This window comes from Nannospalax galili, unplaced genomic scaffold (genome assembly GCF_000622305.1).
Source record: "Nannospalax galili isolate Female #2095 unplaced genomic scaffold, S.galili_v1.0 scaffold110, whole genome shotgun sequence".
In the NCBI taxonomy this organism is placed as follows: Eukaryota; Metazoa; Chordata; class Mammalia; order Rodentia; family Spalacidae; genus Nannospalax; species Nannospalax galili.
Window position 1 is genome coordinate 1,242,346 of NW_008328707.1, and position 12,316 is coordinate 1,254,661.

General features: G+C 41.5%; 1 protein-coding gene across 2 annotated transcripts in view; it reads left to right on the plus strand.

Moving 5' to 3' along the window:
• Positions 1-2,034: 2,034 nt before the first annotated feature.
• Lemd3 (LEM domain containing 3) overlaps positions 2,035-12,316 on the plus strand; it is a 75,725-nt gene continuing 65,443 nt past the window's right edge. For both annotated transcript variants that reach the window (XM_008829063.3, XM_029561530.1), the window contains exon 1: positions 2,035-3,572. In XM_008829063.3, the coding sequence (XP_008827285.1) occupies positions 2,060-3,572 (1,513 nt within the window). In that variant the 5' untranslated portion in view covers positions 2,035-2,059. The remainder of the gene's footprint in view (positions 3,573-12,316) is intronic.

Sequence of the window (12,316 nt, forward strand, 5' to 3'; positions counted from 1 at the left end):
GTCAGTAATCAGAGATTATGGATGCTTGAGCTCAGCTCACTGCCTTCTTTTTATTCAGTCTAGTACTCCAGGCTCTGGAATGGTCCTACCTCAGTTAACGTTACCTAAACCCTCACAGACATGTCGAGGGGCTTGTCTTATAGGTGATTTCAAGTTGAGATTATTAACCATCACAGACACCTGGGATTCCTAACTAACAAAACAAAAAAGTGAAGAACAAAAGCTGAACTTAGAACAAAAGCAAGAGAAAATACAAGGTCAATATCCAGTTTTGTTAACTCCAAAGCTCCCGGCTTAACTACTTCTCTACATTGAGACACAGTTCCACTGTTCGTAATAATTTTACTTGCCCAGACACTTATGATAATACATTTTGGGTCATCATTATTACTATGACTTATTGTGTCAAATACTATTTTTTATTTTAGTTATGTTTATGTGTATGAGTGTATTGTATTGTCTGCATGTATATAAGTGCACCTGTGTTGTGCAATGCCTACTGAGGTCAGAAGAGGGCGTGAGATTCTCCTGGAACTGGAGTTATGGATGGTTGCTAGCTGTCAAGTGGGTGCTGGGAATCGAACTTGGGTCCTCTGCAAGAGCAGCCAGTGCTCTTAACTGCTGAACCATCTCTGCAGTCCCATTGTGTCAAACAATCAGGCTTCTAAGTGCTTAACAGTCATAGATCCAGGAATATTTGAAATATTTAAAGTCTCAGTTACAAAGGAAAAGGAAGTGGTCCTCCAAATGAAAAGCTGTTTTTGAAGACAAGGCAGGTTTTGCTAGAAATCAAGAATTGAGATTACTAAGTATCTTTCTGCTGTCAGATTTAGTATCTACACTCAAGATTAACCGATTCTTTTGTAGATGTATATAATATAATAGGGTAAAGTAATTCTGACAAAAATACTGTAATGTTTCACATATAGTGCTAGGACTGCCTTGGAGCATCTAGGGCATAAGTACTTAAGGAATATTAGTTCCTCTAAATTTGAAGGATAAGGAAACTCTACCGAAATTGGCAAACTTCTCCTTTTAGAGATTCATTTTGATACATGAGTGAATACGGTAAATGAGAGGGTAGGAGTTCCAGGTGTTACTATTTTCTGTGTGTTTCTTCACCTCACCAGCCACCTATCCCATGCCAAAAACGTTCATCTCATTCTATTAGTTTTCCATAACTCATTGTACAAATGTTTATTGCACTTCTACCGTTGAAAATAATAGAAGCAAAGTTCCTCTGTACGTGGAGTTTGCAGTCCAATTGGCCAATATTTTGAAAGAAATAAAAATATTTAATAATAATTGTTTGGATAGGTGCTAAAAGGGAAGTAGAATGATGTTTTTCTTCAGTTGTAAAATGAATCAGATGATAGGTTCATTTCCTAAAATTATGTCCTTGTGAGGTTATCACATTAAAAAAAAACCCGAAAGAATGTTAATTATGTACACCCAACTAATGAATAACTACTACTTTTGAAACTGGATTGCAAATCGTCTATTCCGTTTCTTCCAGGAAAGCATGGAAACTTCTGAAAAGACAGCGAAAGTCACCTTGTGTATTTTTTTTTTTAAAGTCAAACGGAAAGACAAATTGAAAAGCCTAGGGTCAGACCACCAAGTGGCCAAGCCGCGAGCCTCTGGCCTGCGGGCTCCCTCAGCGGCGGGGGTCAGCACGCGGAGAAAATGAGTGCCGTGAACTTCAAGGCGGATTTCCTTCCAAAGACGGCAGCCGGGTGGCAGGACCCTGGGAAGAGGTCAAGGTGTGGAGGAGAAGGGCACCGCGGGGATGGCATCTGGAAGGGCAGGGCTCACAGCCGCGCCCGGGGTCCCGCAGGCACGGGGATCGCGGCGGCGCTACAAGGTGAGAGCGGCCACGCTGCCCGCCTGCGCCCACGGCTCAGGTGGCGCTTTCCCGCTCAGGTGAGCTCCTCCCGCGCCTCCCATTGGCTCAGGCGCCCGTGGCGCTGGAAGGGCGACGCAGCCGGGTCTAGTTCAGGGTCTAGGGCGGCGCGTCACTTCCGGTAGCGCGGAGCTTGTAAAACACCCTGGAGAGAAAATGGCGGCGGCGACGGCGGCGGCGTCTTCAGCGCCTCAGCAGCTCTCGGATGAGGAGCTTTTCTCTCTGCTCCGCCGTTACGGCTTGTCTCCGGGCCCGGTGACGGAGAGCACCCGGCCGGTCTACCTCAAGAAGCTGAAGAAGCTTCGAGAGGAAGAGCAGCAGCAGCACCGGTCTGGGGGTCGCGGCACCAAGACTCGGAACAGTAATAACAATAACACGGCAGCCTCCACGGTCGCAGCCGCGGTACCGGCGGCGGCGGCGGGCATGGGCGTCCGGCCGGGCTCGGGAGACCTCGTCTACTTGCGGACTCCTGCGGGCCTGGGGCGCCTGGCTGCCTCGGTTCCGGAGAGCCCGGTGGGAGGGCCCGGGGGCCCGGCGGCCGCCCCCGCGGCGGGCAGCAAAGTGCTGCTGGGCTTCAGCTCCGACGAGTCGGACGCCGAGGCCAGTCCCCGGGAGCAGGCCGGCGGCGCGCGCCGAGACCGGGCTGCGCTCCAGTACCGCGGGCTCAAAGCGCCGCCGGCGTCCCTGGCCGCCAGCGAGGTGACTAACAGCCACCCGGCCGAGCGGAGGAAGCCGCACTCGTGGTGGGGGGCCCGGAGGCCGGCGGGCGGCGAACCGCACTGCGCGTCGGGCCCGGACGGGGCGGCGGAGGACGAGGACAACGAAGGGGAGGACGCGGAGGACCGCGAGCCCGACGCCGAGGAGCCGCCGTGGGCCAGCCGAGCGGTGAACGGCAGCCGGCTTCTCCCCTACAGCTGCCGGGAGAACTACTCGGACTCGGAAGAAGACGACGACGACGATGACATGGCCCCGGCCAGGCAGGTATCGAAGGACGACTCCCTGTCCAGACATCGACCCCGACGGAGCCACGGCAAGGCGTTCTCCGCGCCCCCCGCGAAGTCTGCAGGCAGCGGGCCGGAGACTTCGGTTCAGGGAGGGGGAGGACTCGCGATGAATGACAGGGCGGCGGCCGCCGGGAGTCTAGACTGGAGCCGCGACGTCGAAGAGGCGGCGGCCGAGCCGGGAGGAGGGTGCGATGCCCTGGACTCCAGCCCGGTTCCTCGATTCCGAGCTGGCGCTAGGAAGCTGGCCCCGCTCCTGGCCTCGCCGGTGCCCGATGTGGACTCCGCGTTGGATTCGTCCCCAGGCTCCCTTCTTAAAACCAATAATCACATCGGTGGTGGGGCCTTCGGCCTGGACTCCGCCAGGATCTATTCCAACAGCCTCGCTCCCAGTGCGGCCGCCCAGAGTTCACTCAGGATCAATCACGCCAATCACACGGGCTCCAATCACACCTACCTGAAAAACGCGTACAGCAAGCCGAAGCTCTCGGAACCCGAAGAGGAACTTCTCCTGCAGTTCAAACGCGAAGAGGTGTCCCCGACGGGGGGTTTCAGTGCGCACTACCTGTCGATGTTTCTCCTGACTGCTGCCTGCTTATTTTTCCTAATTTTGGGACTGACGTACCTCGGAATGAGAGGGACGGGAGTACCCGAGGACGGAGGGCTCAGTAAGTATTCAACTGTGCGTCGGGTAGACCGTTGCTGGTCTTGCAAGAACACAACCAAATACAACAGAGTGCCTATCCCATCTTTTCTTTCAGAAGGAACCGTGTGACCATTATCAACTTGATAGCTTGTGGCTGGTTTTGCCGTTTTTCTGCATGGTGTATTGTTAAATTCATTGTTAACTTATAAAAGAAGACGATATTACAAGTCCAGAAGAAAAGGTGTACGTGTACCTTAATTTTCTTTCAGCTTTAAATAACCATCTGTGCAGATGCCAGTTACTTAGGAGTTTGGAAGTATCATTTTTAAGCAGAGTTATGCATGCAGTTTTTTTTTTTTTTTTTAAATGAGATGAATCTAAAAGGCAATTTACTGTTTCTTCAAATTCAGGCACATTTTTGTACAATATAGGTAGTTCTCTAATTTCTTGAAAGAGAATGTATGTTAAAAAGGCAGCAGGGCATACTTTTTAATTGGATTTCCCAGCCCCAAGCACCTCTCCCATTCCACCTGTGAAAAGTCATGGTAGGGTAGTGTAAGACTTCGGGTCATATTGTTTTGGATTGGTTTCTGTGCCTGCTATTTGCTTGCTAAATGACTGTAGGCAGATGTGTGCGTTTATTAAGCCAGCATCTTCTAGCCAAGACACAGCTCTAAGAAATCATATTATTCAAAGACGATAACCATTGTGTGTTCTGTGAAGGGCATAGGATGGAGCAATTACTGTGCACCGTTTTAGATGGCATGGTCAGAGCTGAAGCTGGACAAAGCAATAGCTTTGTAGAGACAGAACATTGTGCACAGGCATCATAAGAAGGGGAAAGGCTTTGAATGGAAAGAGCCTTTCTATAGGTTAGTGTAGCTGGAGTGTCCCTAGCCTGATCTGTAAAACCAGGCTAATATTGACTAGGGTGAGGCTTGTTAAGACTGAAAGGAGATTAGTGTATAAACTGCCAAGTTAGTTTCTCAGTGTTTTCTTCCTATTTCTCCTGAAGATTTTCTAATAGGAATTCACAATATCATGGTTTGTATTTATAAAGCTGACTTATTTTATCTCAAAATAGTGGGAAATATGTAGTTAGGTGACTCAATAGTGTAAGCTTATATTTTGATATAACCAATACCAAGATACTTTTGAAAAGAAAAAATAATTACCACAATATTGCTTAATTACAGGGATTGTAAGAGTAGCCTGTACTTTAATTGGCTTCCTGGGAACAAGAGTGATGTGTCTTGCCTTAAAAACTGGAGAGGAAAAAAGAAGGACACTGGAAATTAAACAGACTTACCTGTTAAGTGACATTACCTATCAGCAGTACCAATCTGCATCTGTTTCTTTTTCTAACAGCTCTGTGATCTGGTCATTGTCTGATACCTAAGCGCTTTACACACATCTCACTTCGATCTCCCAATAGCTCACTGAGGCAGAAGGTGTTATCTTCACTTTATGGACAGCTAATGAGACTCAAGAAATGTACCCATAATTGAACCACCAAGTGAGTGATAGGACTAAGAATTGGTTTCAGATTTTTTCTACTTAGAAAGCCCATTTTCTTAATACTATTTCATATATCATTTGTGAAGAGTGTTATTTGATAAGAGGTGCATTTATTGGGATTAAGAAAGTAGAATATTTAGTAGGACTTCAGAGGGAATCACAGATGAGCAAATTGTTAAGGTGACTTTCATATCTTTTATACCGTTCTAAGTTAAATGATTAGTGTTTTAAATTAATGTTAATTTTCAAGTATAGATGGATAGGACTGTTAAGGTTTTTTACTCCTTGCCTTCACCCATAAAGTAAATGGTACTTGGATGGCCTGGATGATGGAAAAGATGAGGGCCAAGTGGTTGAGATGATGGACAGCTTGGCTGAATGAGTCAATTTCTGTAACTTCCAAACTTTATTCTTATATTTGAAGGGTAGAAACAGTTTCTGCTGACCATGGTGGCGTTGTGAGGATCAGATGAGATAATTTGCTATGGTGGCATTTGTTGAGAAATTCACATGGAATGTGGTGTATATGTATTGAAGTAGTTATTACTGTAAAGGATATTTAGTAGAGTATTTCTATCTATTTAACATTTAATTTTCATTAATTCTTTAGATATACCTTGAAGGAACTGGTGCAGAAGTTTGACTCCCAAGTACAATGAATCCTTAGATATGTGGAGTACTTGACATACTGTAAACCTTACTGGAAGGCAGTCCTTGCTAGTTCAGTTAGTGTGCACATAACGGTTTTAGGGTTTTAAGAGTGAATAGTTTTCACTCCCTTATATTCTAAATCTTGTCATGGTGCTTAACCACAGGGTTTATTAGTCAAGTAATATGTTTAAGTATGTTTGAATAATAATTTCACTAGAAGATTATAGGTTATATGTGAGAGTAAGCTTTTAAATTGCTTAATGTGTAATAGATTAGTCTTTTAAATAGTTCCTTTTTAAGGTAAAAAGTTATTAATTTAGGTGATTGAAAGTTTTTCATCAGTATTCTATTTTTATTAGTCATATTTTTATTTAAATTTCTGAGTTTGCTTTCATATCTTTAAAATTAGGGCATTAAATGAGATGATTTATCATGTTTTTCTAACTTCAAGGATTAACATTCTCACTTTAAATTACTTATCAGAACAACTCAAATTAGCCTGCAATCAGTTTGTCCTGCAGGTGGTTAAATGTGACAGCTTACTGAAAGAAAAGAGAAAGCAGAGTAGATTGGCTGTCAGATGCATATGCTTCAAATACAAAAGTCATGATTGCAGACAACTTGAAGGATGAAACAAAAATGAATGAATGACTATATATGTCCCTTTTCTAGTTTTATACTCACTCTGGGTATAAACTCAAATACTAGATTCTTTTAGAACTCTCTTAATATTTTCATGGAAACATCTGTGTGGTGTTTTTTATACAAGTGTAAAGTGCCTACTCTGCAAAGAACTATTTTAAGCATGGTGTTGAACACTGGACGTGGAAGATAAGCTGTCATTCAGAGCTTCCATTCTAGAGAGGAAGATGGACAAATGAGACTTTAATTAGTGCTAGCTTTTAGCACAAGGAAACGTTAGTGTTAACTAGAGAACTGGGATGGAAGAGTATGTGATGTTGCGTACAGGTAGGCAGGCCTTTCTGAGGTGGTGACATGAATCAAGATCAGAATAGTCTAAAGCATTAGTCATTGACAAGAACACGCTTGTAGATATAACATTCTCCTGTGTTGAAGGATCAGAAAGAATGGCCAGTGTTGCTGTGACAAAGTGAATGAGAGGGAGATGGGACATGACAGAGTCAGTTTGGGCATGGGCGAAGTCATAATGGACCTACAGGTTTGGCAGGTCATTAAAAGAAGTCTGAATTTTAAGTGACATAATACTGTATGCTTTAAAGCAGCTTGTTTTTTTATTAAACATTGTAGCAGTAACTTGGATGTACTGATTTTAAATACAAAAGTGTGACTAAAAATCACCTCTCCACTTTTCCTTTCCTCATCCTGTAAGAGTGCTCAGATCTTTGCCATCCCACAGGTACTCAGTTCTGTATTCTTTACTCTTGCTCTGTCTCAGCCGAGGCATTCGTTCTTCTCTTCTTGTCTCCCAGGTCTGTCTAGTTAGCTTCTTTAACCTTTCTCCAGTTTCCCAGTTTCTGTTCCTCACTCATTTGCTACATTCAGTGCAGACAACTTCATAAAACTGCTCATTTCTGCCTCACTACTGTTTCTTACTTTTCATATTCCTATTTACCTGTGTTTAAAATGTTTTCCAGTTTTTGGAACTTTATCTTTAGTGCTGTCGTTTTGTATTACATCTCCCTAGGGAGTTTCATCTGTTCTTTTGGATCATGTCTTTCAATTTTTTATTCTCTTATAGATGTCTCATTGAATTCCAGACTTGACTGTTTAATCACACATCTTTTGCATGTACCAGAAGTACTAGTACCATCTGACTCTTGCCTGACTTTTACCTGTTTTTGCTCCTCTACTCCTTGTTTTGTTAATGGTGCTTTCATGTATTCAGAGCTTGAGAGAAATTTGAGTTTTCTTTGGTTCCCCTTTCCTTTAACTTAACCAGCTTCCATTCTACTTGGTTACTGTATCTAATAGTTGTATTTCATGTGTTTCTTTTGAATCAATATTTTTGTTTTATCACCCCGGTAGTATTTGCCTGATCTGTCCAAAGCCAAAAAGATCTCTGCTTCTAGGCAGTAGCCCTTTCAATCGGCATTGGATCCCCTGGAACTGGAGTTATGGACAGTTCTTAGCTGCCATGTAGGTGCTAGGACTCGAACCCAGGTCCTCTGCAAGAGCAGCCAGCACTCTTAACTACTGAGCCATCTCTTTAGCCCCTGGAGCAGTATTTCTAAGACACATAATGTAGTCAGTTATTCTCTCATTTAAAATGACGCAGAGACTTTCACTTCTTTACTTAATCTAAATTTGATTAGATTGTCCTGATAGGCTTATGCTTGCCTTTTCTGCCTTTATTTTCGGCCAACCACCAAAGAAAGTGATAGAATTTTATGTCTTTATATCTTTGCACATGTTACTCCTTTCCTTGGGAATACGTTCTCTTCTCTACTCTTAAGTTTCCCCTGTGTGCCAGGCATAGTGATGCATGCTTTCAATTCTAGCACTTGGGAGGTAGAGGTATGTGAATTTCTGTGAGATCAAGGCCAGCCTTGTCTACATAGGGAGTTCTAGGTCACATGAGGCAACAGGGAGACCCTGCCTTAAAAAACAAAAGTTTCTACTCTAGACTGACTCCTCATCTTGTTTGCTTGAGTTTGGACCAGCATTTTGTGGTCAAATAAGACCCTCTGCATCTTTCGTAGCATTTATTTTATTGTATAATTGTATAAGTCCACCATACCAGATAAGCTACATTCCACAGATTAATCTTTCTGCAGAAAAGGGACAGACTTTTTATTCCATTTCTGCCTGAAGATGGCTTTAAGCATTGTGATAACGAATGTATGTCAAATGTTCAGTGTTATTGCTTGACACATGGCTGTCTCTTAGAAGATAGAAGTCACTTTAGAATCTGTCATTACCTAGTAAATATTAGTTGAGTAAATGATCACCTATAAGGTACACAACAAGGCCCCCTCTATTTGTTCCACATCTGGTGATTCAAACAATTTCCAATCAAAACTATTTGACAACAATTTGCATCTAAACATGCACTTTTTTTCCTCCTGGTCATTATTGCATATAACAGCTATATAGCACTTAGACAGTGTTCTGCATAACAATTTATGTAGAGATGATTTAAAGTACATAAGAGGATGAATGGAGGTTATGTGTAAATACTGTGCCATTTTACATGACACCAGCATCATCAGATTTCAGTGTTCTCTGGAAGTGTTAGAACTCATTATTTCATGTATACTGAAGAATCATTTCATGGATCAACTTATTGTATACCTCAGTAGTTACCTACTCTGATAAAAGTATACAGAAAATCATTGTATACCTCAGTAGTTACCTACTCTGATAAAAGTATACAGAAAATCATTTCTTCAGAGGTTTGTACTCCATCAAGATCAGTCATAGGAAGTAGTTTAAGAAACAAGGTATTCTGTGATAAGGACCATACTTTATAAAGGGGAGAAGTTACCAAATTGGTTTCAAATTATCAAAAGCCTTGACTTCCAAGTTTGGAGTTAATTCTGTAGATTGAGTAATAGAAATCCATGGAGGATTTAGAGCAGAAAACTAGCATGGTCAAATAAATCTTCAAAGAACAGAGCCAGGCATGGTGGTGCACGTCTTTAATAACCCAGCACTGGGGAGGCAGAGGCAGGCAGATCTCTGAAATTGAGGCCAGCCTGGTCTGCGAGTTCCAAGCCAACTGTGGTTATAGGGAGATCCTGTCTTTAAAAAGAAAAGGATAAACAGGTGGTGGTAAAGGTAACAGAGTGACAGGGTTAGAGAAGAATGGAATGATAAGCTTTGGTGTTATGAAACTTGGAGATTGATAATTAGAAATGGAATAGTGCTTATGAAGAAAAATATGCTTGGTAACTGTTCTCTTCATTTTCCGTATTCAGAGTCAAAAGATTATTTTGTGATCATGAGCCTTAGTGACTAAGAATTTTGGTGTCATTGAGACAAATTAGAGATGCTGAAGAGGGATCTTGTTTGGGGAAAAAAGGTAGTATAGAAAAAATGAGTCTATTGGGGGTATTTTTTGGACTTAAGTGAAAATATCCTATGGGTTATTATAGGAATATACAGGAGTAAATTGTAGGAATTGTAGGAATATAATTGGAGTAAAGGTAAGAGACTGGTGCTGATTGTGGATACTAGTACTGTTAAATGAAGGAGTAGCAGCCTTTTCTTTTAAGTACAAGACCAGATGTTAGCAAGAAGTGTCCCACTTTGTGGGTTTTGGGTTTTAAGCATTTTTTCTTTTGCTTTTTATGCTTATTGTATTTTGGGGATTTTCATACAATATAATTTGATGGTATTTAGATGCCCTCCTGTGTCTGTACCTTCCCTTAGTGCCCCTCCCAATTTAATGTTCTCTCTCTCTCTCTCCCCCTCCCCCTTCCCCCTCTCTCCCTCTCTCCTTCCCCTTCTCTCTCTCTCTCTCTCTTTCTCTCTCTCTCTTTCTCACTCTGTGTGTGTGTGCTAGCTATAGAGCTCTAATTTATGTCCCTAAATGTCCTTCAGTGTGGGTCCAAAATTTTTTTTTTTATTTTGTAAAGGAATTAAAGTAGCCAAAGTACAGAAATTGATACCTGACATTCACATGGTGTTAAATTTGTTGAAAAATGGTTGTTGCTCTTATTTGTGACAGATGAAAGCTTTGTGTTATTTTTGGAAGTTTAAAAAAGTTGATTACTTATTTAGAAAAAAGTTTTTTAGACCTCTAAGAATATTCCTTTAAATTCCAGAAGTTTGGATATGTTAGTTTGATGATTTAAGAAAATAAAAATCTCTGAAAGAATGACTTTCATTTTAAAATTATTTCTAGAGTAATTTAAAATTAGAATTCATCACAGTGAAAATGTGTATATTACCATGGAAGTGGTTTGAGAAAATACTGGTAGAGAGACTCTGTATGTGAATATTGGCCCTTTAACTCAATAGATTTTTAATTAAAGACAGGGTGTAAGATACTATAAACTTCAATATCCTCATCTGTAAAATAGACTGAAGTGAGGATTAATGAAACAGTGCATGTAAGTAAAGCTTAGTATGTGACATAGTAATAACAATAACAACTAAGACTTACTACATTCCAGGCAGGGAGCTAAACACTTGTTAATCCTCATGAGATAGGTACTTACTATATTTTAGAGATGGACAGAGTGAACGGTCATGTAAGTAGTAAGTGTGAAGACAGCATTTGAACTCAGATAGTAGCTTTTAGTCACCGTGCTTGATTGCCTCTACTGTGTATAAGTATACAAGGATTCAGCATGTATTCTCTGATTATTAAAGAAAATTATGAAGGACATGGATAGGTAAAGCAGATTAGATTAGTACGTGAAATCCCAGAACTGTTAGGAATAATCTGTGAAAGAAAGTACAAATTTATACTCAACAATTAGAATTGTGTGGAACTATTTATTCTTACTTGAAGTTTTAGATTAATTCAGAGAGATGGGAAGGGACATTCACTATAACACAAACTATAGTATATAATATATAAAACTATAATACAATATGATACTATTTTCTAACTTAAAAGATCTGTACATTCATAAAACTGGTGGGAAAAGTAGTGCTCTGATGTGCATTACTAGTATAAAACTCATTTTGGGGACTGGAGAGATGGCGCAGCAGCCTCAGAGGCGGCATGCATAATACCCATGCAAACTCAAGCAGACAAAAAAACCAAGCACAGAACTGTGGAAATGGGCAGCAGGCTGCAATCTTAGCTGAAGAACTATTGGGCAGCTGATAACTGCTGGGTGAGGAAGAGCTGATCATCTTTAAGGCAGTGACTCTAGAATAGGCCGACTAGACCCCAATAGGATGATCTTGCACTGAGGAACATCTGGGGACACTAAGTTAACTCCATAGGCCTTAACATAAATGACAGAATTCATGAAACCCCAGTAGGAGGCGGGGGGACTATGGGAAGATGCCGATGGGGAAGGGAGTATAAAGTCATTAAGATGTTGTGTATGAAATACAGAAAAATTCAGTTAAAAATATGCAAAAAATATCTTGAAATATTTGCTTCAAAAATGTGTGAAAATCAAGGGAAATGGGTCTTAAGATAATGCACCTATATAAGAAAATTAAAACTGTACTAGATATCTATTTGGGACCTGTAAAAAAAATTAGTGCCTCAAAATTTGAGTATGTCTTATGGTAGTTAACTACAGTATATACTCCGAATAAAAGAAGCTAGTGTTAGTGTGGGTTGATTATTACTTCTACTTTTTTTGTATCACAAGTTTTTCAATTGAGAATTCTGTCTACAAATCACAATTTTAATGTATCATTTTATGCAAGTTTTTTTGATTAATTTATTTTTACACCCACTTCCCAGATAGCACCCTCCCATGGCTCCCTCCCCCAACTACAGCCCTTATATTCTGATATCCCTGTTACTGTCTGCTGTGTTGTTGGTACCCCCAGCCACTCCCCACTACTTGCCCTTCTGGTGAATCTAGTCAGCCTATCTAGAGATCTTTGTTTTAGGAAGGTCAGCTGTTCCTCATCTAGCGGTAATCAGTTGTCAATATTCCTTTGGAAAAGATTGGGGTCTGCTGTTCATTTTCCCAGTTC